General features: G+C 52.5%; 2 protein-coding genes across 2 annotated transcripts in view; one reads left to right on the top strand and one right to left on the bottom strand.

Moving 5' to 3' along the window:
* The window catches only part of Sardh (sarcosine dehydrogenase), a 59,588-nt gene extending 57,812 nt beyond the window's left edge, over positions 1-1,776 (top strand). Inside the window, exon 21 of the mRNA XM_038335752.2 lies at positions 430-1,776. Within this exon, the coding sequence (XP_038191680.1) occupies positions 430-555 (126 nt within the window). The 3' untranslated portion in view covers positions 556-1,776. The remainder of the gene's footprint in view (positions 1-429) is intronic.
* A 5,460-nt stretch (positions 1,777-7,236) lies between these two features.
* Dbh (dopamine beta-hydroxylase) lies at positions 7,237-24,833 on the bottom strand. Its single transcript, XM_038338066.2, has 12 exons — positions 24,483-24,833; positions 22,007-22,153; positions 19,869-20,126; positions 18,952-19,128; positions 17,378-17,480; positions 14,580-14,746; positions 11,924-12,067; positions 11,633-11,671; positions 11,098-11,157; positions 8,905-9,032; positions 8,357-8,516; positions 7,237-7,368 (listed from the first exon to the last, which is right to left on the bottom strand). The coding sequence occupies exons 1-12, from the start codon at positions 24,831-24,833 to the stop codon at positions 7,237-7,239; spliced, it is 1,866 nt and encodes a 621-aa protein (XP_038193994.2).
* Between the last annotated feature and the right edge of the window lie 352 nt (positions 24,834-25,185).

Raw genomic sequence — 25,185 nt, 5'->3', positions numbered from 1 at the left:
TTGCTAAGAAGAGAGAGCCAGATGTGGGTCATAGGGAGGAGGGTACAGGGGCCATGCTGTCCAGAAAGCTGTTCCATCCACCCTGTCCCTAGGGATAACAAGGACCCCTTGTTATAATGCTGTGTTTGGCTGGCTCCAAAATCCATCCAAGCTCCTGCCTGACCCCCATCTTCCCAGGGATCTTGGAACAGGTCACGGGAACAGATCATGCTGAGGGAGAAGTCTTGCTGGCTACTGGGTCTGAGCTTTGATGGACTCAGCTATTCCTGTTTGGCTCATGGACACAGGGCACATGATCTGCTGTTCTAGAGAACCCCCTCTCAGAGAAGGGGCTTGGTACAGGGGTTGGCTTATCAGAGAGTTAGATCCGGGGAACCCTCAACCACCCCCAGAAACAACTGAGTGACCCTGACTTCTCTCTGCTCCTAGGTCTCTCTGGACTTTGTGAAGAGTGGGGAGTATGCCTTGGAGAGAATGGGGGTCACCTATCCCGCCCAGGTTCACCTGAAGTCTCCCTTTGACCCCGACAACAAGAGGGTGAAGGGCATCTACTGAGCTGTAGGGTGGAGACTACAGCTGCTCAGGCCATCGGAAACCGCCACACACCAGTACCGCCTGCCAACTCCCGCACTGCACAAATGACCCTGTGGCCTGAGACCCAGGACATGGGCAAAACATAGCCTTCCCTACCCTTAGCCTCCATCTGGTCCTGCTAGCCATCCCAGCTCCTAACCAGGACTGGATGGACCACGATGTTGCTCCTGCTCACAGACCACACAGTGGTCTCCAACCTACCCTAGTCCTCCCCAAAATGCACCCTGCAGATGTCTTAGCTCAGGGTCCCCATGAGTATCTCAGAATATCCCCCAAGATAGGAGCCAGAATCCAGAAGCCTCCCCTCCTGTTCCACACTCAGCTGACTGGCAATATGTAGCCCGAGCACCTGAAGAATAGTGAATCAGGGGACAGTAAGCAGGGATTGATGAGCAATGTCTGCCTCAGGTATAGGATGGAGAGCAGAGATATTTGCTGGACTGGTGCAGTCCTTCCTCAGGATGGCTGCCTTTTAGACCAGAGAGGAGAGGGTATTAGAAAAGTTCTTGCCATAACCTTCTGGGTCTGCAGGAGAGAAAGCCCTTCTGAGAGTCACCAGCCTGCAGCATGGGGGCACATGGCATGGGATTCGGATCAGGACCCTCCATCACTTACACAGAAGTACAGGCTTCTGTCTCAGTTTCCCCGGAAGCCATTGCTCATAGGTCCAGGGACACCAAGCTTGCTGTTAGGCACGGACCTTCTGCAAGGCTCATTTCTAAGGACCTTTGCCTTACAGATGCAGCCTGCTCACCCTGCCTCTGGAGAGGGCACTGCTCTAGCTCTGCCCTGCGAGTCAGAGCGACTCCTCTCACCTTGTGTGACCAGCTACACCTACCTGCGTGTTGGGAGTGACCCTGTTTCTCTTCCTGGGGTGAACATCTGTCACTTTTATATAGACCCAGCCTTCCTCCTCTGCCTCACACCCTTTCTTAGAAACTAGGGTTCTGTAACTGACCAAACAAAGGTCACCATGTAGTCTTATAGTTTATGCCTTGTAGTCTAGGAGAACAGGGGGCAAAGGCTAGGGCAGTATGGAGCTGGGCTTTCCTAAACCCAAAGAAGGCAGCAGAAGGGAAGAGTTGGGCACGGTTGTCCTGGGTGGGCTCTGAATCTTCCCAGGCTCACACACCACACACTGAGCTGGAAAAGGTCAAGCTAATAAAATTGAAGCCATGGAAAGATGTGTGGGGTATAGTTGGCCTTTCAAAAGCGGATCTGGTCCCCTGGGTCTGGGGAAGGGCTGGAGGCGGGGGAGTGTGGAGGAACCTCTGGATGGCTGAAGGAACACCTGTGGTCTCTCGGGACCACAGGGCTGGCTCTTGGATGACATGGGTTTTGTGGAGCCAGAGGAAAGAAGAGGGGAGGAGGGAGGAGAAGAGAAGGGGAAGAGGGAGGAGGGGAGGATGGGGAAGATGTAGGGGAAAGTAAGTGGAGCAGGGAGGGGAGGGGAGATGGAGAAAGGAGGAAAGAAGAGGGATGGCAGCTGCCCGGATTGCCCAGCTTCCTGGCCCCCAATTCTGTGTTCTGGCCAAGACACCCCGCCCCCCACCAAGTTGGGCCTATGAGCACATGCAACTCCCAACCTGTCCTTGGGGATAGCTCAGGACAAGGGAGGTCTGAGTGCTTTCCCAGCCTTCGCTTGCCTTTCCCATGCCTGCCTGCCTGCCTCCCCCAATCCTTGGAAGGATGCTGGGTCCCTGAGCGAGAGCAGCTGTCAAGAATCACCTCCCAAGTTCATCTGGAAAGTCCCAGGGCACCCTATCCTGAATGGATCGCAGAGACCTCAGGCCCGGCTTCCGACACTGCCAATCTAGACATGCATTCCATCGCTATATTTAAAAAAAAAAAAAAAAACCAACTTTTTTGTTTTTCTGGAAAATCAAGCACATGGTCCGCACTGTGACTGAGCACTGCCTATCAGAAATCACTGGAAACCCGATGTGAAAATGCCCGAAGTGTGGAGAACAGAGTGTAGGGGGTAGTGGAGGGAGAGGACTGAGGTCTTGGTACCCTTAGAGGCCCCAGTGAGATACAACAGTGTTGGAGTTCAGAGGTTTCTGGGTGGAGCTGTCCCTGCAGAAGACAGGGGAACAGGCCCCCTTTTGCCAGCTATCTTCGTGCACACACACAGGCCTGCTTGCTGCCCCATCCTGCTCTCTGTAACACTGAGCAATAATGTTTTCACCAGGGCTGGAGAGATGGCCCGTGGGTAAGGTGCTTGGTATATAAGCTTGAGGACCTGAGTTTGGATCCCTAGGACCCAAGTGAAGCCCAGGTGTGGCTTTGTAACTCTAGCCCTGGGAGTGAGGGAGGACTCGGAGACAGATGGATCCCCAGAGCTTGCTGGCCACCCAGTCTACCAGTCAGTGAGACTCAGGTTATCGAGACATCCTATCTCGAGCAATAAGGACGAAGGTGGCAGGAAGGCAGATGATATTAACATCTGGTCTCTGCATGTATGGGTACATGTGCTTGCATACCCACACGTATAAGATCACACATGGAGAGAGAAAATGCTTGCTTTAGAGCCAGACCAGCGGTACCACACCACATGCCTTCCAGTAGGAGACAGGGAAAGATGAAGACGCCAGGTGGCAGGGTGAGATGCTCATTTCCCTGGTAAGGACTGAGGCCCTGGTAGCAAAATGCCCAGGTCACTTCCAGCTTCTTCCCTTCCACATATCCCAGAGGCCTCCTATCCACTGTGCTTGCACAGGGCCATGTCCCTTTAGCCTGTGTGGAAGACAGCAGAAACACTGGGCAAAGGAGAGGAGGGACACACAGACACGGTGGACAGCAAGCTGCTCGTGTGTCACAGTCTGGAGGTAGGCTTGGCCAGCATGCTCCACACCCCGGTGGTATCTCAACCACCCAACCTGCAGAGGGGAGCTGATAGATGGGGCTGTCTCACTCTGCCTCAGCTTCGGGACTCTGCCCGGAGGGCCAACCAAGCCCCCTGGAGTTCTATCCAGTCTGGCTGAGCCTATACCTCCACCTCATGGGGGACTCAGAGGCCAAAAGGATTGCCAAGGCCAGCCCAAGTGACAGCCCTGTCACTTTTGAGAGTAGGGGAGAGCAGGCTGGCAAGCCATTCTGGGTCTCTGGGAAGTGAGCTGGAAAAAGCTCACAGATGGAGCTGAGGTCTTTTGAGTCCCTCCAGGCCCACACTGTGTGGGCAGAGGGAACCAGGCTGCTCTTGTGGCGGGTAAGAGGCAGACAGTAGTGGGCATCTGTGAAGGGCATCCGAGGATGGCTGGCTCAAGCTGTCACACTCATTCATCAGGTAACCATCCTGTCAAGATGCAAAATGGCCAGCGTGCTCCCTGACTTCCCGCTGGCCCAGTCACTCCGGGCCAGTTGTGGATTCAGTCAGGTGAAACAGCCCTGAATGCCCCAGCATGTGGCCCCCTTCTGCCTTTAGTCCCTCCCTACTTTCTTCCTTATTTTCCCTGCAGTCTCCAATAAAGTAGCCCCCTATGTAGACCTGCTGAGCATCTAAACACCAAGCTTGGGCTGCTGGGGCACTGAGACTTGCAGCTTCTTCCACTGAAGACCCCATGGTGCCACTACCTGTGAGCAGGCACTTTGTATGTGTGCCCAGGTTCTTAGGTTCCCACTGCTAAGCAAGCTGCAGCGGCAGTAAACTCGGGGAGCTTTGGACTGCTGGTGAGTCCAGGAGCCTCTGTATGCAAGCTCATGGAAGCACCTTAGGAGGTCACTACGGCTTGTGGATGACACTAGTTCTGCACTGGGTGTGGAGTCTCCACCTTTTGCATCACAGATGGTGGGTGTCCTGGAGCTCCAAGGACAGGTCCTGCCTCAAGTGTCCCAGAGGAGATCCCTGCAGCTGTGTAGGTGGCTCTGTCCGGAGCCGCTGATCATTGGCTTACTGACGGGTACTGGAGAGAAGCTTGGGATTTTCAACCCATGGTGGCCCTCTGGAGTTCACTGGGTGCCACAGTCCCAAGCGGCTCCCCACAATGATAGGATGTTGTGTAGATGCCCCATCGAATGTGGTAGCCATGAGTTACACACTGTTGTTAATCCTTGACGTGAAAGAATGATACCAAAAAAGGAAACCATAGATACTTTACACTGGTGTGTGTGTGTGTGTGTGTGCATGTGTTTGGTGTTTCTGTATATGCACACATGAGCATACACATACAAGTGTATAGAGACCAGAGGTCAACCTTGGGTTTTGTTCTTCAGTTGTCCACTGTTTTCTGAGACAAGGCCTCTCCCTGGGTCAGGTTAGGCTGACAAGGCAGCAAGCCTCAGGGATCCTCCTGTCCCCCAGCCCATACCCAGGGCTAGGATTATAAACACGCATCCTTGCGTGGGTTCCAGGGTTTGAACTCAGGTCCTTATGCTTACAAGTATTTTACTGCAGAGTTCTGTCCCTAGCCAGCTTCCATCTCAAGATTGACCTTGAATTTACAGTCCTCCTGCCTCTACTTCCCAAGCACTGGGATGGCAGGTGTATTCATGTAACCATGCCCAATTTAATGTGGTTCTGGGGATAAAAGTCAGGGCTTATGCATGTTAGGGTGAGTGCTCTACCAACTGAGCTACATCCTTAGCCCTGGTGCTTATTATTTTTTAATTAATCTGAACAAAAATTAATTAGCCACCTAAGACTGTGGGCTACCAGGTAGCAATGCCCAGCATTGTTTCAGGACCAGCTCACTAAAGACTGTCCCTGGCCTGTCCTGGCCTGGGGACATCCTTCTTGTACTCAAGACCCTCTCCACACTGTTGAAGAGTAGCACCCCTTAGCCTTTGGTACTTCCTAAACGCCCGCGCATCTGGGAGGCGGGAGAGTCCTCTGCTCCAAACCCAGCAAGGGGAAAGCATTACACCCAGTGAGATGGGAATGGCTCACACTCAGATCCTTGCTATCACCCAAATTCAGAAGAGAGGTAGTTCTGGAGACTTGCTTTGGCTTAAAGCATATGATCTCAGTAGCCCATGTTACCCTTACGTTCTCCAGGGGACTTGTCACCTAACCTTAGATCTCTGAGCCTCTGTCTTCTCATCTGTCTAGGGAAGAAACACAACAAGTTCTTAAAGGTTTGGGGAACTGGTGGAGATGGCATAGGCCTCAACGGGTAGTCATAACAACACCCTGGTCACCCTGGTGAGGCCTGTTGCAACAGAAGCAGCACCTGGCGCAGATGGCTTCCCTGGAGAAAGATCAGGACAGCTTAGAGGGGAAGCAGGGTCTGTGGGTCTGGACACGTCTCTGGGCAAGATACTGACCCAGCAGCCTCAGGTTCCCTGTCTGTGAGTTGGCACACCGCTAGAGTAAAGTGATTGTGTCGAAGGTCAGGCTCCAGAACCTCGCAAGTCTTGCTGGTACCTCTGGCTCTAGGCTGCTCAGGCAGGCAGCCGTGGAAGGAAAAGCACAGCCACGGAGACGACTTTCCTCCCCCATCTCCGCGGCTGTAAAGATGACAGAGGGCTGAGCATTGCTCTGGGCTGTCGGACTTGGCATTTCACACCGATTACGCCCATGACTTATGGGCGCCTGGAGCCATGATTCATACTACACAGCGCAGAGTCTGGGCACCACCGCTCCGCAGTAAGAAAGTGCCTCGCTGAAGGGGAAGGCAGCACTTAGCTGATGTCTGTGGCAGTGGGGGGACACGTAGCTCATCCATCACCTTCCCTGCCTGAGGAGCCTGGCCTGCGTTTTGCTGAAATAGCTGAAAAGAGCCCAGTCTCCTTCTCCCTTCCAAAGCCTTCAAAGAGCTGAGCTGGCCCTTAAATGGGAGATGAGGGAGAGAAGGACTCAGGGTGGATGGTGTGACTAGAATTACAAAAGTAGGCCTCGTTCATGCGGGGCAATGCATGTGACACCACGGGGCTCAGAGAGGCTCAGCATAGGGGCAGGAGCACCAGCCCTGCCTGTGTGTCCACAGTTAGTGCTGGGTGAGGGTGAGTCCCATTTTATAGACTAGAAGACTGAGTCACTCCTTCATTAAAGGGTTAAGCCAAACTTTCAGCCACCTGTTCCAGAACCTGATCTGTCATCAGCAGGAGAAGCAACCGGCTCTAACCTCCACAGATCCTGGCTCTAGACATCTTGGCTCTCCGTGGTGGAACTACTTGTTGGGGTTTCCCTCTAGGTGGGCGAAAATATCTATTTACTCTGCCATGAAGTGAGCTCCCCTGGTGAGTCTCTAACTAGCTAAATGCCTTGTCCTGTCTTGTCACAGGGAAGCCACCCACTGGGAAACATGAGCCACTCGGCAAAGAGTTGTTTAAACGGGGCTGTCATGGTAAACACCAACACAAGTCACCATTGGAGGACCAACAGGGTGGGGACTGGGAGGCTTAGGGAGTCTGCACCCAGCCTGGCAAGGCTGTTCTCGAGGCAAGGGAGGTCTGCGGTGCTGAATCTGGACCCCCGTAGCAAGTTGTTTCTGCATGGAGGCAGCCCTGGTGTGGCCAGGTTTGTTCTGCCCAGTTAGACTTCAAGGGATGGTCTCAGTCACGCAGGTGTCTCCAGGGTGACACGCCCCTTCCTCCTAGGCGAACAGCACTATTCTATGAAGGGGAGTCTTCAAAAAGGGGTACACAGAACTGGTGTGAGCCCACAGGGACATCATGAGGAGGGGCTGAAGAACAGGCCCCTCCTTAGTCTCTGCCCCATTGGATGCTGACCATGGTGGAGTTAGTGCAGCTCACAGCTTGGTGGGTGGGGCAGTGCGGGGTGGGTTCTTTCAGTGTGGATGTGATTTCAGGCAGAGGCTTTAGATTCCACTCACCCTGTAAGGAAGGAACCAGAAGGTAAACCGAGGCTGGAGGGTCCAGTCAGGGTGCTGTCTCCCTAGCTGGTTGGATTCTTGTCCTTAAATTCGTGTATCCCAGGCTGAACACCCCCGCACCTCCTCTAAGTCACCCTTTGAGGGTGACCACCCGAGGATCCTTGTCCCTTTTCCATGCTATTGTGTTCTCTGGTCAAGAACCTGGAACCCTCCAGGCTTCTCCACCTTCATGCCTGCCTCTTCACTCAGGGATGGATCAGAATCCATGGAGGCAGGCTGCAGTGTTAGCCTTTTACAAAAGCTAAGGTCCAGCCACATCTCGCAGTGCTCCAAACTGCTCTGGGGTGAGCAAGCCTCCCCATGGGCTGGGTGTTTGGGTTAGTAATGAACCTAGCACCCAAATGCTGCCAGGAAAGGACCATTCAAACCGCCCCCCCCCCCTGCAGTGCCTGACTCCCTTGCCTAATGCAGCAGGCAGGGCTGGCACTGCCACTGCTGGCTGGCTCTGCTGAGAAGTAAATTAGGTACCTTTGAATCCCAGCGGGACTCAGATAAAGAGGGAGACACTGGGCTGTGGGGCTGTGGGCCTGTTGTCACAGAATGCTGGTTTCTTTCCTCCCCTTGGCCAGAGCTCTATTTTTATGCCCTGGGCAGATTGCTGGCACTCGCTCACGCACCATTCAGATAAGACTGAGGTTAGTCCCCTGTGCCCAGGAGAAGTGGCCTCCCTGTCCTTCCTGGCAGTATTGCTGGCCTGTCCCCTCACCATCCATCTCTCTGTCACTATCTGATTATTTTTTTCCCATCACATGTGGGTGCTACTTGTGTGCAGCTCTGGGTCTCCTGCTCAACCCACCTGGGGTCCTCCTCAGGATCTGGGCAGACCTCAGATTGGAGATTGAGGCAGCCGTGGGGCTTGTTGGGTATTGGATAGGACATGAGCGAGGGCTGCATTGGTGCTGTGACCCACCGTTCCCCTGCTGTCGTACCTGGAAGCTGACAGCTGAGGTCTTGTTGCAGTGCATGGAGATGGGGGCGAAGCGGTACAGCGCCTTGAGCATCTCACGGTTGAAAGAGTTCCAGGGCACGGAGCTGAACCGCTCAGGGACAGAGGCCTGAGGGCAGGTGCAGACCTCCCCATTGCTGAAACTGGAAGGCAAAGCAGATACTCAGTTTAAAGACAGAGCAGAGGGTCTCCCTGCAGCGGCTCTTGCGTCACCTTCCTCTCCAGCCTTGCCTCCTTTATCCACTGCCTAAGACACTGTCCTGGCTCTGCTTCCATCTCTGATGTCACCTTTGGTGGTTGACAGTGGCTCTTCTGGGGATCGCTTGTAAGTCAGGAGACTGGTGATACCTGCCATAGCCACTCCTGGGGACACATAGGTCTGACGGCAGGCATGCTAACTTTCTCCAAGAACTTAGCTTAAATTCCCTATGTTTGGCCACCCAGCCTCCTAAGAGGAGAGAGCTTGGAGCAGGGCATGGAGATTTTCTGTGCAGGGTTTCCCGGGGCAGCAAGCAAGAAGCCGCACATCACCTGTTCACCTGGTCGAAGTATTTCTGGAGGTAGCGGTCATTGACGGCACTCTTGCAGAGCTCCAGATCTGTCTGGGGGTAGTAGTGCACATAGTTGACACACATCTCCTCCAAGATTCCAAACCCCCCCTGCAGGCGAGAGAAAACCCCATCAGCCCCCAGCACGTCACTCAACCGCTGTCTGACTGTAGCCTTCTCATGGCGACTTGTTACCCTGTGTGCTAATCCGCTTGGAGCAGTGTGGCATCCAAGTCCCCATGGGCAGATTTGCTTTCCCCTCCTGTCTCACTCTGGGACGGAAGCCGCATTCAAAGGCCGCCACTATCTCTTTAGATCCACAGGCGGTCAGAACCAGGAAGCTCATGTCTGCCTCCTGGAAGCTCTCGTTCCCTTTTATCCCAGATGGAGCCACCCTAAAAGTCACCAGGAGGTATCTCGTCTTTGGGACTTGGACCTTTAGGATCTGAGATCTTAGGTGTTTGCTAGACCATGGCCACGAACATCCTGAGATAAGTGAGGCACTAGTTCTTAGCCATGAAGCTGGCAAGACAGGAGCACAGACCTGGCAGAAACACCTGTGGCAGAGCAAGCCTGGGGGCTCCCTTCCACCAACGACTGGCAAGTGCCTCCCCGCTTTCCCCCCACCAGCAGCAGATGTACCTGCAGGAAGGAGATGATGCTTATGAAAGCACAGGGGGAAAACACTTGCCTTTGAGACCGACAAGAAACTAAAATGGATTAAACGTATGGAAAGGAAAACAATCCCGTCACAGAAGGCTGCGCATCATGCAAATCCAGCAATGAGAAATGTCCGGGACAGAGTAAGCGGATCTGTTTGTTGGGCTGGGCAAGGGGACCTGGGGGTGACAGCTGTGGGTTGATTGTGTGCATGGATCAGTGAATGTGCTTCCAGGCAACGAGCTGCACACCTCACACACTTCAGCTGTGCCGTGAGTGAATCATCTCACAATAAGGCTATTTAAAGAACACACGGGAAACAGAATGGGGGACCCTGGACCTTGGCAGAAGGCGTGGGTCACTGTGCAGACGTTAGTGTTAGAGTATCGATGGGAGATCCTGGGGTGCAGGGGTGCAAGGGCGGGATGTAGCCCGAGGTCTGGCCCACTCTAAACACCACAGTTGATGTGTTAATCTTTGGGTACTCGAGGATCAATTAAAAGGTCAGTGGGAGGGGCTGGAGAGATGGCTTAGTGGTTAAGAGCACTGACTGCCCTTCCAGAGGATCTGGGTTCAATTCCTAGTACCCACATGGCAGCTCACAACTGTCTGTAAGCCCAGTTCCAGGGAATCTGACACCTTCAGAACAACGCACATAAAATAAAGTTAATCTTTGAAAAAGGGTCAGTGAAACTAATGGCTGGGAATAGTGGTGACCTAAGACAATTGTGGAAAGTGTCCCTCTCCCTGCCCAGCAGGTTCCAAATTGATGACACCTTTCCTGCACACCTCACCTTGAAAATAGTCCTCCCTCTAGGTGCTCCTCCTCCTTGGACTATCCACAGTCCAGCCAAAAGAAGATCCGCCCACTTCTCTGGAGTGGCCAGCCACACCCACCTGCCTGGTGCTGCCCACATCTCCACCCTGCCGCAACTGAACATTGCCCCATCCTGAGAACCGTTATCCTCTGGGGCTTCTGGCACATGCTCCTGTGTAGAGCACTTTTCCTCTCTCCCTGACTCTACCCCTGAGCTCACACCCCTCCTGTCATCTCTGGGTGATGTCCTGGCTCTGGTAAAGTTTCTGTGTCCCCGTCACTTTGCTTCTCCTGTAGCAGACGTGACCTGTCTCCCCGGATGGACTTGGAGCTCCACAGTGCTTCTTGGCTCCTTGCCATGCCAGAGAGACATTGGCATGGATCCTGATGAGAACTCACTGTAGTGGCTCTGAGATGAGGCCCTGAAACTGTACTGACAGCGTCACTTCCCTGGGGGGGGACCCAGTGTAGAGCCCAGCATGCATGCTGCTTGGATAATAAGCACTGGGGATCTGAGCGAGGAGGATTGTGAGAGACAAGGATCCAGAAGCATGGCCTGAGAGTATCCGGTCCGTTTGAAGAATGCGAGAGGAACAGGTCTGCCTCTGGCAGCCTACACTCAATCACAGGAAAGGTTAGAAATCTTTACTCAGTCTTTTTCTGGGGGGATGGGGAGCGGGACAAGCCAGTGTGACTTACCACAGTAGCCAGCTTCCTGCCTTCTGTGTTGTATGTACAAGAAGTGATGAGTACGTCCCCCTAAAGAGTGAGGTGACAGACACATTAGCACCTGCCCACTCAGGGCTGACAGATGTGCTCAGCTCATCCTCCTGGTCACCAAGTCACTGGGACTGTGTGATCTCCTGCGAGGAACCCAGAACCCTCCCCAATGAAGCTCACATCTAAGTATCCCTGGGGTTTCTCTCTATTAGTGGCTGAGTGGCCTGGCTGACCATATCAGAGCTCCAGCCTCTGCATGGGCAAGGACTGCATCTTGGCACCCCCATCTCTCTCCAGCATTCTCAAGGGGTGAGACTCTTAGGAACTGTAGTTCAGCTGAAGCTAGAAGGCAATATCCCTTCTGTTCCATGAAGTCCACATGAACTTCACACAGGCCTGCTATGCCTGCCCAGGGACTCTCTCCTGACCAACTTCTTTCCTTTTCTCTCTTTGGGCACAGTGTCCTCCAAATATCCCTGGCCCCGGCAACTGTCCCTGCTGGACATTCACTCACCGGCAAGACAGACACAACCTTCTTCAGCATTCTGATATCCTGGAGTGGGGAAGACAGGAGGTGAGAGAGATGTGGACCCTCGTCCAGACACCCTGAGTTATCAGTTCTGCCTCAATCTCTCCAGAGAGTCGGGACTAAATGTGGGCTCCAATCAGGAGGAGATAAGATCAATCAAGTTGTCACTAAGACATTGTTGACACCCAGCAGCTTGGCCAGGCTCCCCCACCAAAGGTCAGAGGACAGCCCTGGGAAACGGAAGGTCTGGGAGGCTGATGACAGGCAGGTCCCCACCTGGAAGAAGGGGCTGTAGTGGTTGTCTCTGTTCACGATCTCACTTTCTTGGCCACCCCGGGCGAGCACAGTGATCACCTTCCTGCCAGTCAGGTGTGTATGGAGCTGGGAGGCAAAGATGTGGATTCCAGTGTTTGGCAGCGCCTGTGGGAGGGGCAGAGTCAGAGCAGAAGCAGCAACCCTTGGCTTGCCGGGACAGTTGCTTTTTCTAGATGGTTCTTACTGATCTCTATTATAAACCTGCCAGAGAGTGGCTTGGTTTTTGTTGTTGTTGTTGTTTGTTTGTTTGTTTTTTGTTTGTTTGTTTGTTTTTCAAGACAGGGTTTCTCTGTAGTTTTAGAGCCTGTCCTGGAACTAGCTCTTGTAGACCAGGCTGGCTTCAAACTCACAGAGATCCACATGCCTCTGCCTCCCGAGCGCTGTGGTTAAAGGTGTGCGCTACCACCGCTCAGTGAGAGTGGCTTGTTTAAGAGAGGACTATGGCCAGAAGCTCAAGACTTTGAAGCAACAAGCCCCAAACAGCAGCCAGACGTGAATGCATTCAGGGCCGATGACGCCCCTCCTTGGGCCTCCTTGGGGTGCCTGAAGACTGAATTCTCTTTCTCCTCAGCTAGAAGAGGCCTGTTCCTTGTTGACTGGACAGGACTTCCCTTCTCTGTGGGTTTCCTGCAGTTATGTGTTGCAATTCCCACCATGTTCAAGGCCCCCAGCAGGTCTCAGAGTGCCCTGTTTACAAAAGGAAACCACAGTGTCTCTGAGGTCAACGTGACCCTAGTCAAGAGCAGTGATGCTCATCGCTAAGCCAGTGGGGAAAAGGTACCAGCCCTCCTGTGAGAAGTCCTCCTTTCCTCATCAACACACGAGGACATCTTCTGGAGGTTTCCTAATCTGTGCTCATGTCTTTTGATACGATGACTCTTCCCACCGCTCTGTCGCCCTGCCATGGTGCTCTGCTCCTTTGATGCTGCCAGCCAGAGCTGAAGACCTTGGTGCTGACAGTTGGCAGTGGATGACCCTGGACATCTGAGCTTTCTACAGCTTTACTTCTGAACCTTCTGTCTTGCTTTCTTCAGCCACTGGCCCTGCCCTTCACATTGCGGATATATTTATCTCTCTTGCAATGAAAACCAGGGACCTTCGTGACTACATCTGTGATGGCATGTATGCTGGGCCCGGGATCACTACTACAGAATGCGGGATGCAGGCGTGTGCTGGAATGTGGACACAGGTCTCAGAAGCCAGCATCACCTGTCTGACCTGTCTGTTTTGACTGGGGAGGGAGGTTGATTTCTCATCCTGGTCTCAGGCTAGTCTTTGATTGAGAATAAGATGTGTCCAGCGTTTTAGCCTGAGAACACTGGGCCAAGCTAATACTTGAAAGGTCAGGTGCTCCGGTAGGGAGGACCCAAGGACAGGTGTCATCCCATGAGTACGCTAGAAAGGGGAATTCACTATGAGCTCTGTAACAAAGCAACCTGGCTCCACGGTGCAGCTTTGTGATTTGTGTCCTCCCTTGGCTGACCTGAGTCTCCCTGTCTGTGATCCAGGCCTAGCTACACTTGCCTAACAAGCCATTGTAAGAAGCGGCAGCCAGCAGAGAACACAAGACACATAGCAGACAGAGAAGTCACATCTCTGATAATAAAAGAGCTCTAGACAGCAAGGCCCATGGCAGCCAGCCCGAGATCCTTACAAGGGGCAAGAGCAGATGTTGGCAGAAATGAGCAGAGACTACAGACAAGGGAGAGCTGCAGGTCTGTGCACTTGCCTGCCTTTTAAACCACGGAGGAACGCCACAACTTCCTGCCTGTAGTATGACTGGGGAGGTATCGCAGACAAGACAGTCTAGAGAGGGTTCTGTGATATCCCCACTGGTGGCTGTCTCTACCCTTACTGAGACCTGGGGATCCTCTAGACCTCCATGGCAGGACGCATCTCACACCAGATATATTGCAACTTCTTGCTATGGGAGAGGTGAGCCCAGTTATGACAGCATCACAGCTGAGGATCAGAGCTCCCTGGCACAGCCTAGGAGCCACTGCTTACTTACTGCAGAAGCCAGGGTCCCATCTGCTTTACCCTGCTGCATCACCCTGTACTTGTACAGCCTCAGGGACACACTAGGCACTTCGCTGACTCCTCTAGTCCCTGTCTGGTACTGAAACATGGCATGATACGGGCTGGGTAGCCTGTAAAAGATGAGTCCCATTTGGAAGTTTTGATACTCCCGTAACAAAACCAGTTAAAAATGTGCTGTATGGGGTTACTGAAGAGATGGCTCAGCAAGTGAGAATGCTTGCTGCTCTTCCAGAGGACTTGGGTTCTGTTCCCAGTGCCCTGGTCTGGAGGCTCACAACCACCTAACTCCACCTCCAGGGGATCCACTGCCCTCTTCTGACCTCTGGAGATACACACACACACACACACACACACACACACACACACACACACTTGTGAGTGTGTGGCATATAATCACACACATAAATACAAATTTTAAAAGTGGCACACAGAAGTGTGGGTGCACGGGCATGGCCCAGTTCTTGCTAGAGATGGGGGTGCAGGGACTCAGACAATCTTGATTCCAGGTTAGGGGTCCGAAACATCTCGTGTTGCCCTCCCCTGGTCAGCGCAAGCGGCATGGAACCAATCCACTCACCACCCTGGTGCACTCATCCGTGCAGTAGCCAGTCAAGACAAACGCAGTCTCCTGAGGAGGGATGGCCATCACGGGCGTGTACACCAGGCCCAGCTCCATGATGCCTGCATTGTATTTCCGGAGAGTGGCTGTGTAGTATAGGCGGATGCCAGAGGAGTCGTGCCGTCCTGGGGAAGGGACAGCAGGTAGTGAGCAGCAGCCCCTGAGCCACCCCTTAGGGAACCCTGTGCTTGGTCACGCTTTCTGATTCAAGAAAGCAAGAAAGAGTGGAGCCAGAAGCTGCTCTCAGGTCACCTGTCACCTCAATGGGAGTTTTCCATTGTTCCCATCTACAGATGGAGAAACCAAAGCTGGAGGCTGAACGGAAGACTCCACCTAAAACCAAAGTTCTGGGAACAGTTGAACTGGGCCCCAAAACCAGGACCAACTGGCTGGGATGCAGGATGTTGCTAGCAGGCTCTGGCCATCTTCTCTTTGAATCTGAGGGGACCTCCCTTTTGCTGTCTTCGCCTCCCTTCTTCCCCAAGCCAACAACATCCAAACTCTAACAGCCCCTTGTATCTCTGGGCTGATGACATCAGAGGCAAATAATAAAAAGAAGCCGCAATTGGTTAAAAAATTTAGATGGGGACTAAATAATGAGATAACCGTGGATTTTGATATTAATAGAAAAGCAGCCCATCTCAAAATTCACCAACTGACAGGCGCACCCTTATATTTGGCAAAAGATCCATAAATACATGCAGGCGGTGAGGGGAGACAGACTTCCCTGATGCCCAGGGAGTTTTCAAAAATCCATTTGCTCTCAGCTTTTAAATGAGCAATAAATCCCCCACGGTGCTCAGGCCCCAGCCATCTCTCCTCCCCTGCATGCTGTAGATAACTCCTGTGGCAGCCACTGCATTGCTGATACAGCCTGAGGGAAAGAGCTCCCAGCATTCAACTTGCACAGTGTCCACACCCAGCTGGGAGCGGGATGCAGGCGCTGCTCCTTTCTTACTATGGTCGCTATGTCTATCAGGGCCTTTCTGCTCCTCACGTGCACAGAGGAAGACATGTCTCGCTCAAAAGGAAGAAGCGAGGAAGAGGAAGAAGAGGGAGGGGAGAGAGGAAGGAAAGTGGGGACGTTTAATGGAAAATGGGGTACAAGAGCAAAGCAATATTTAGTTTCTGATGGGGAGTCCTCTGTCAACTCCCTTAATGACCCCCTCAAGCTGCTCACATTCAGGCATGGGGTGATCTAGCCATAATGAAGACTTCCTTTGTCCTTAACTGAGAATGCGCTGTGCCTTCAAGATCCCTATGAAATGCCACCAGAATTCCAGTCCATCACATGGACCCTTCCACGAGTCCTTGCCTTTCCCTTGCATTCAAACATGAACACAGACACATACACACAGGCACGCACACACAGATACATACACACACAGACACACAGATGCACACACAAACACAGATACACAGATACACGACACACAGACACACAGATGCACACACAAACACAGATACACAGATATACAGACACACAGACACACAGACACACAGATACACAGACACACACATAGACACACAGACACACACATAGACACATACAGATGCACACACACAGACACACAGACAAACAGACGCACACATAGATGCACACAGACACACACACAGATACACAGACGCACACATAGATGCACACAGACACACACATAGACACACAGATACACACAGACATACACATAGACACACACACAAACACACACAAACACAGACGCACAGACGCACACATAGATGCACACAGACACACACACAGACACACAGATACACAGACACACATAGACACACAGACACACACATAGACACACAGATACACACAGACATACACATAGACACACACAGATGCACACACACAGACACACACACAAACACACAGACACACAGATACACACAAACACACAGATACACACAGACACAGATACAAAGACACACAGACAGACACATAGACACACAGATACACACAGACACATAGATACACACACATAGATACACAGAGATACACACACACATACACACACACACACACACACACACACACCTTGTCTCTCTTCTAGAAGCTCTTTGCAGCATGGTTGTGTCTAGTTCACCTTGAGATTCCCTTGCCTAACAGAGTATTCTCAGGCCCAGCAGGCTGCCTGCTGCTTTTTTCCAACTCCACATAGGCAGAGGATTAGGAACAGGTGGGCAGGTGTGGTCCTGCCCTGGGCATTTCTAAGCTAACTGGACAGCTTGGGCTGTCTAAACACATGCCATGAACTGGGGAAAGAACCTGGTCCTGAGCAGTCAGCACCTGACTGGTCTGGCCACAGATCCTTGGCCTTCATGATCTAAGGTCTGTTTGGCAACCATGGGAGTAGGTAGACTTGACATCTTGCCCAGCACATGGAGTCTGTGGGGCTCTGTCTTCACTGGGTGTTCAGGAGCTCAACAACACAGAACCAAGCACTGGCACCAGTGTCTATGGCAGACATCACTAGTTAATCAGAGCCCCGGCTTGAGGGGCCACCCATAACCCGGCCAGTGTCTACGGCAGACATCACTAGTCAATCAGAGCCCTGGCTTGACGGGTCACCCATAACCCGGCCTGGGAACTCATTAGGCTGCTGACTACAATAACGTAGACAAAGAGTAAAATGCTTGTGTTGTCTCTGGCATGCACACACGCCCTGTGGCCTCTCTGTCTGCACAAGCTGCACCCAAGCTTCTCTGAGAGGACAAAGTGGGGTGGGAAGATGTGCTCTCTACCCTCTTACCGTGTATGTGCCTTGGATTGTGATAGTGAACCTCCAGTCGGAGATACGGGGAAGAGTTCGGGCCCCCAAAGGCAACACCAGCTTCCTCTGGGTAGTAAAATGCCTGCGTGCGACAGGGGTATAAGACAGAGGTCTTTAGGGGAGCCTGGGACAAACCTGCCCAGCTTCTGGAGCCTGAGCAGAAGCTGGTGATATCAGCAAGTGACTGCATTGGAAGGAAGCTCTCCTGGAGCTAACAGCCTTTGCTGTCACACATAGACGGCCCTACCAGGAGGGCACTGAGCCTCGACTGAGCTCCTCCCAGATCCTCCAGTCCTGCCCTCACCATCGTCTGGTGTAGGCCAGGGAAAGGGTTGGATGAAACTCTCCGGCAGAGTCTGCTGACAGCTTGCCCTGCTGCGGGAAGCTCATGCTGTGCACAGGCCCCAGATCTCTGCAGCAATGGCAGTGCCTGTGAGAGGTATACACCCAAGGTCGCGTGCATTTTCCCAGAAGGTGGAAGGAGCCTTTGTGGCTCCGAAGAACAGTGGAGCTCAAGCATTCTAGAGGCTACTGGGATTGTTGAGGGCCTTGCGCGCCCCCTTTCTATCTCTCTCCTGGGTCCTTTTAGGATGTGGGTGCAGGGAGTTAAAGTCCTGAGGTTGTCAAAGGAGGCCCGGGGATGATGCAATGCTGTCTTAAGTAACTTTAAACTGTCCAGTTGACAAGGCCTAGAATCATCCCGAGAGAATATCACCTGTGGAATTACCTACTGATGTAGGTGTGTCTTCTATCTATCTGATGATTTCATTGGTTAATTAATAAAGAAACTGCTTGGCCTGATAGGTCAGAACATAGGTGGGTGGAATAGACAGAACAGAATGCTGGGAAGGAGGGAAGTTAGTCAGATGCCTGAAGCAGTTGCCATGACTCTCCTCTCCGAGATGGATGCAGGCTAGAATCTTCCCGGTAAGCAACCCCTCGTGGTGCTACATAGATTATTAGATATGGGTAAAGCAAGATATGTGAGAATTACCTAATAAGAGGCTGAAACTAATGGGCCAGGCAGTATTTAAAAGAATACAGTTTGTGTGTTGTTATTTCAGGGCATAAGCTAGCCAGGCGGCCGGGAGCTGGGCAGCAGGAACACAGCCTGCTGCTCCTCACTACAACCTACATCGGATTGGCCTGTGGGCATATCTATGAAATTTGTCTTGATTCTTACTTGATATAGGAGGGCCAGCCTATGGGCTTATGTATGAGGTTTGTTTTGATTCTTAACTGACACAAGAGGGTCAAGCCCACTATGGGCAGTGCCATTCCCTGGACTGTGTAAGAAAACTATCTGAGTATAAACTGACCTGCAAACCCACCCGTAAACAGTATCCTCCAGGATCCCTGCTATACTTCCTTGGCTATGAGTCCCTCTGTCAAAGGGGATGAACAGAATGTCAAGCAGGCCTGCCTTGAGTTCCTGCCTTGACTTCCCTCTATGATGGATTGTGACCCAGCAATGCAAGCCAAGTAAGTCCTTTCCTCCCCTATCCCGGCGACAGAAAGCAAACCAGAGCAGGCATGCAGCACTATGTACATACCTTGGCCCCCAGGGCCCATGCAGCCAGCACATGGCGACAGTAGTTGAGTTGATTAGGCTTCATTTTGGAGTCACAGGGTGCGTTGAAGCTGGGGATGGTCTTAAACTCAGATGCACATTGGAAGACCTCCATGTGGTGCACCAGGGCCTCATTGCCCTCGGTGACAATGGCCTCATACTGCAGGGGAACAGAACACTCTGAGCCGGGAGCCCAGTACCTGCCCAATCACCACCCCCTCTGCTGGACCAGCTGGTCCTCATCTGCTCAGCTATATGTATAAATGAGAAGGGTAAGTAAGGCAACTTCAGGTACTGCCAATCCAGAGACAGAAGTTCCACAACCCATGAAGAGCTCGGGGGCAGGAGGTAGAAACCCACATAGACTACTCCTGGTAAGGTGGAACAAGGAAGGCAGCTGTCCTTGTATGAATGGGGTGGGTCTGTGTTCCTGGGAAGCAAGCTCCATTGGGAAGCAAGATAAGCCTCAAGGTTAAAGCTTGGGACCTTAAACATAGCTACACAACCTGACTACCCTTTGCTGTGTGACCCTGGGTACTCACATAACCTTTCAGGGTTATTCTTCCTCTTCTAGAATCTGATTCTGGGCAGCACTTTGAGGAAGTCCCTAGTTGCAGCTTTGGAGCAGTTGCAATGAGCTACTTTAACAGGAAGGGAGGTTGCTGGAAAAATTGACAGCACTTCTAGCCTCAAGGGCAATCTCAGAAATTAAATATATATATATTTAATATATATATATTGCTTTGGTCCAGGCAGGTAAGACAGGAATACAGGGGCCCTGAGGCAGACAGTGACAGGGTCACAGAGGACCAGGGCAATACTGCAGATTCATGCGCTAAAAGGACTGCAGTAGCTCTTGGGCCCCTGGTGGGAAGCAGAGCGGCTGGGCCCCCTGCGTACCATGATGATGTGGTGTCGTGAGAAGTTTGTGGGCAGCTTAGTGACATAGCACCAGTATGTGGTCTCATTGTCAGGGATGACAACGTTAGCGGTCCGGATCTCCATGGTCTGTACATCCGCAGGCATGTCTGGAGTGGGGACCTCAGTCTTCAGAAGCTGCACGCGCTGCAACCCCGTATGCAGGCCTGAGATGTTGATGGCCTCCAGTGACTGGAATGGCTTCTCCAGGATCCCATACACGAGGTGGACAGTGTCATCCTGCAGCCCAGACAGAACCACTCAGAGCCAGCATAAGCTCAGCGATGAGCGAAGGGAGCTGTGTCCCTGTCCATCCACTCCTTCTAGGTTAAGTTCCTCACTCTCTGTCTGCTTGGCAAATGAGAAGATTAGAAGCTCTGCCTGGCCCCAGTCTGCTTCTGGAATCCTGTCTCTGCTCATCAAACATTTTTCGTCTTTCTCACACACTCTTTGCTTTTGCTTAGCATCCATTCATGCATCCAACCTCTGGGTCCTGTTGAGACACTTACTTCCTCTATGAATGAATCTCAGGGTGACTGGGGGCAGGGAAGAGGTATTTCTTCTAGTTGGTTCAACACCTAAGTGGGGTAGTGACCACTTCGGGAAAGAAAAAAATCAGTCTGGTGAACCTAGAGTTTGGCAGTGAACTGTGTGACTTAGTTCCCCCCAACCCTCAAGAGGAGACAAGGTCTGTAGGACATTACCTTGCTGGAGGGTCCACCCAGACTGCATAGATGGAGCTGGCTTGGTTGCTATGGATGGAGACTGGTAGCTTTGGGTGTATACATTGCTGGAAACACCTGTAGCTACTTTCTGGGTAGTAATGGATACACATTCATGGTGGGCAACCAGTGTGCTCTGGTTGGTAGGATCCCCATGGTCTACTCTTGGAGAGGACACCATGCAAGTTCTATGTAGAAGTCTCTGTCCCCAGAACATGCAAACATCAGCCTGATTATAGCATATTCTTGAAGGTTTTCTGATTGCTCTAGCCTTGCCTGTGGAAGGGCAGGGACCCAGATGACCCATTTCCAATAGCCTTGCTCTAGCCTCTTTGTGCCAAGAGCTCGTAGGTTAGTCTAGCCTATCCCTGGCCTCAATTCCTCATCTGTTTTCATGGATTCCGGATTTGTCTGTTTGATGTCCATTAATCAATCACAGATCTAAGCAAATGGCCGAAGTTACTTCCTGAGATCCAGCCTTAGAATGGGTATGTACCACTTCCCAAATTCTGTAGGTCAGGTAAGTCCAAATCACCAAGCAACTCTTTGTTCAAACCTCTGCTCTAAGCTAGCATCTCCCCTGCCCTAAATTGCCTCAGGGCCAAGAAGGGCAAACAGAGAGCTCTCTGTAACCTGGAAGGGTCACAATTATCCAGCCTGGTGCTTCCCAGGCCCCTCCTAGCCTTCATTGCTGGGGGTCTGCCCTTGCTTCTACCCAGTAATTGAGCCTAGTGCTTTGCACATGCTGTGGCGGCCTTTCCATGGGACTGTGAGTAGTGAGTCTCTTCCCGTGGCACCAACATCTCCACTCTGTCTCTCAGCCATAAATTAACACAGGGGCACAAACTGCCAGCCCCTGCCAGTATGATCAGGAAAGATTAACTAAGATAACAAGAATGCCAGGATCCCATCAGGGGCAAGATGGATTGGCTTTTCCTAACTGCTGAGCAGCTAAGAAGCCCAGGTGTTTTGGCCTTCCATGTTGGGAATCCAGTTGCTCCTGGTCTTATTTTATAGACAACAGCCTGAGGTTTTGGGAGAAAGGGACTGGTCCTGATAGTCACAGCCAGTTACCAATGGGGTGGAGTAAATCCAGGTATGCTGGGCTACTGACATGGTGATGGGATCCGGCTCGAACTACACCCCAGAGCAAGAGGGTTCCGAACATCACTCACATTTGGAAAGAACATTGACTATATGTCTGCGGGGAGCTGCTTCTTCAGGGACTCATGCTGCTGGCACAGCCATGGCCTCTCAAAACCTCAAAACAGCTTCCATATGCCTAGTGGGCTTTCTTTCCCTATGTGTAGGCCCCACCTTGGGCTTCCCAAGTTGGGATAGCACTGTAGGATGGAGGGACGGTTCAGGCAAACTGTGCTCCAGGACCGGACAGCCTACCTCAATGAGGTAATCCTTGGGGTCACAGGTGACAAAGGGCCTCTTGAAGAGCAAGGACAGGCCATCAGGAGTTCTCTGCACCTGGAGCAGCTGGTAGTCCTGCTGGGTGTCCAGATGGAGCTGCCCCTTCTGGTCACTCCAGGCATCCTGCAGAGAAAGGTTCAGGGTCCGAGCAAGGAAGAGACACATGCACAGTAGAGTATAGTTGCTCTTCTTCAGTAGAGATCACTTCCACTACTCCTCGTGAGTCACCAGCTCCGTGGGAACATTCAGTGGGGCTAGGGAGCTGCTGAACCTCACTCCTGTCGGATCTTAACTGTTTCGTTCCTTTTCTATGTTGGGGTTCAAACCCAGGACCAGGTGTATGTTTGCCAGGTGATCAATCCACCCTTTAACCGTGTTTCCTAGCCCCCATATTACCCATGTTGCACCCCCCGTCTGAAGCTTCAGCCCAACCCAATTTCCTTCCGATCTGTCACACATGAGACAAATGCCTAAAAACCACCACACATGAACCAGGTGCCTAAGAATTCCAGGGACAGTCAGACATAACAGATTCTCAGGCTTTAAAGGGACGTGTGAAGAACTGTACAGCATTGTTAAGGTGGCCCACGCTCCTGACAGGAGTGCATACCAGGGTTAGAAATCTGAGGCTAGAGCCCTGGAGTCAGACTGATGATGATGAAGCCAGAGTGGAAAGAGGCAGGCCAGCATTTAATGTGGCACTCACTCCCAGGTACCGACCCCACACTTGCATAACATTGAGAGCAAAAGCTACCTTAAGTACTTCTCCCTGGGCATCCCTTACTTCACTCTAGTGCCAGCCTTGCCTGGAGAGAGTAAACTGAGGCCTGGGCTGGGGAGGCTGCCCTAGCGACACTGGCATCTGGAGTATTTCTCTGGGGGTATTTCCTAGAGCCTAGATCACTGGTCCAGTCTCCCTGCCTTCCCCTGCAGGGATGCTGACCAGTGAAAGGGAGACAGGCTGTGGGATGGCACCTAGTGAGCGGGCCTCCTTCTGGGCTCATGAACCCCATAGGTCTCTGCTGTGAGGATTGTTTGGGCTGTTTCTGTTTAGTCCTACCTCCAGGGCTAGCATAACAGCTTAAGGAAAGCAAAGGCAAGGAGTTGGCAAAAATTTCCCGAGAGGACAACAGTGTGGTCCTCCTGCTGGGTCCCCTGCCGATTTGCAGTAAAACCAGACAGGCAGCTGGGAGTCTAGAGTGGGCTCCTGAGAATACTGCTGCCCAAGGAGCCCCAGTTCCCAGATCTGCCGTTTGTGTTCAGGGAATTTGCTGTGTAAATGAACCCGGCAGGCAGGAGTGGAAAAGTGAAGCACCAGGTTTCCAGGACTGTAGGAGCCGCAGCCTGGAGAAGCTGCCTGGAAAAGGGAAAAGGAGCAGCAAACCCTCTGGGACCCAGGAAGCCTCTTCTGTGACTCTAGAGTCACTGTACAGTCACCCCCTGTCACCCTGCCTGACAACTCTGAGCAAAGGACTCTATGGAACAGGCAGAGTGGCTGCCCCGCTCGGGTCAAGAAGGCATCTCCTAGCCAGGTGCAGCTGTTCACACCTGTAATCCCAATGTTGAGGAAGCAGAGCAGGAGGACTAACACAGATTTGAGGCTAGCCTGTTATGAAGGTACATCCCGATTTGATAAGGAAAATCTCTGATCATCCTTTTCCTGTGGATGTAGAGAGTTGAATTCCATCCCCAAAGAGGCCATGATGGTCAGTCCCCCCTGCAGAGGAAGGGCGAGCAGGGACCCAGAGGGTGTCTGTGGGGGCTCTTCCCCCTCTGTTGACCCCCTGTAGCTTGTGGGTGGCCCTGAAGGCTGCTCCAGCATATAGGAGACTTCCTTTGCCATCCTTGCAGCCAGGCATTCAGGTAGATTTCGAATAGGAGGAACAAGATGCCTCCTCTTGGCCTAGGCTCAGGTTGCGTGGTGAGGGTGGAGCTGTCCTACAACCTGAGCTGTGCTGTATCTGCATTCTACCACTGTGGCGTATAGCACAGAAGGCCTGTGTGTGCTGTGCCCCACGTTAGCGTGCGTTCTGCCTGCTCTACTAAACTCCATGCTACCACCTGGCCCACAGCAGGTGTGCGTGTACTGGCAGTGTGGCATGGAACTGCTATTTGCAAAACTGGTGGATAGGGAGGGTCTGTGCTCGTGTGATGGGGGGGTGCTGCCTGGCATGTGGGACCTCCATATGTGCTTATCCTTCTTGGGATTGCTGCGTTCATTATTTGGAGGTGCAGTCAAGGACTGTAGGAAGAGTCCCCTTAGCATTTCATCACCTAATGGGTGTGCCTCTGATGCTGATGGGGGTACACAGGCTTAATTCAGATCAGTGACACCATGCACAGAAACAGCAGGCAAGCTTCCACTGTGGGTTGTGGCGCACGGCTGTGTGAAGAGAGCCAGCAAGGGGGGTATGAGCACGAGGGCAGAACAGCAAAGTGGGAAAGGACTCACCGCAAAGTAGGGTCTGTTCCCGTCAGTCCAGAGGATGATGAGGTCAGCATTCTCCATCTCACCTCGATCTGACATTCCGAACAGAACCCCAGCCCTCAGCCCTCGCACCTTGAGCTGGAAGTGGATGATCTCCTGGACATAGCTGATGTTCCACGAAAGCTCTATGATCCCATCGGGGTCCAGGGGGATGTGGTAGGGGAATGGGTGCTCCGGTGGCTCTGAGCTCTGCAGTGCAGCCACCAGGATGACCAGGAAGATGGCCACAGCCGTACTATACATGGAAGCAGCCTCACGGGCACTGGGGCTGGGGAGGCTGCTCCAGCAGCGCTGGTGGGTGCGGTGAGCCGGCATGACTGGGGTGAGCGCGCCAGCCCCACTGGGGCATTTATGCCTGTCCGGTGGGGTTGGGCCAGGCTACACCTAATCACATTTGTCTGGTGGGGAATTCAATTGTCTTGGTGGCTCTCCCACCAGCCCGTGCCCTGGGGCTAACACTTTGCTCCCATCCTCCCCTAATTGGCCCTAATGACACATGGACATCATCAGGACAATCAAAGCAGAACAGCTGATGTCCTCCAACAACGCTCTGACGCCTATTGGAAACAGTTACTCTGTAGCCATGGGTCCTAAGGATGCCTCCAGCCAGGCCCCAGCGGCTACCTCCCAGTCAGCCGGGTGCCAGGCCTCCTATACACAGTCCAAC

The sequence above is a fragment of the Arvicola amphibius genome, chromosome 7, assembly GCF_903992535.2.
Source record: "Arvicola amphibius chromosome 7, mArvAmp1.2, whole genome shotgun sequence".
NCBI lineage: Eukaryota > Metazoa > Chordata > Mammalia > Rodentia > Cricetidae > Arvicola > Arvicola amphibius.
The sequence above is the reverse complement of the archived record's forward strand: the minus strand, read 5'-3'. Positions and strand labels throughout refer to the sequence as shown.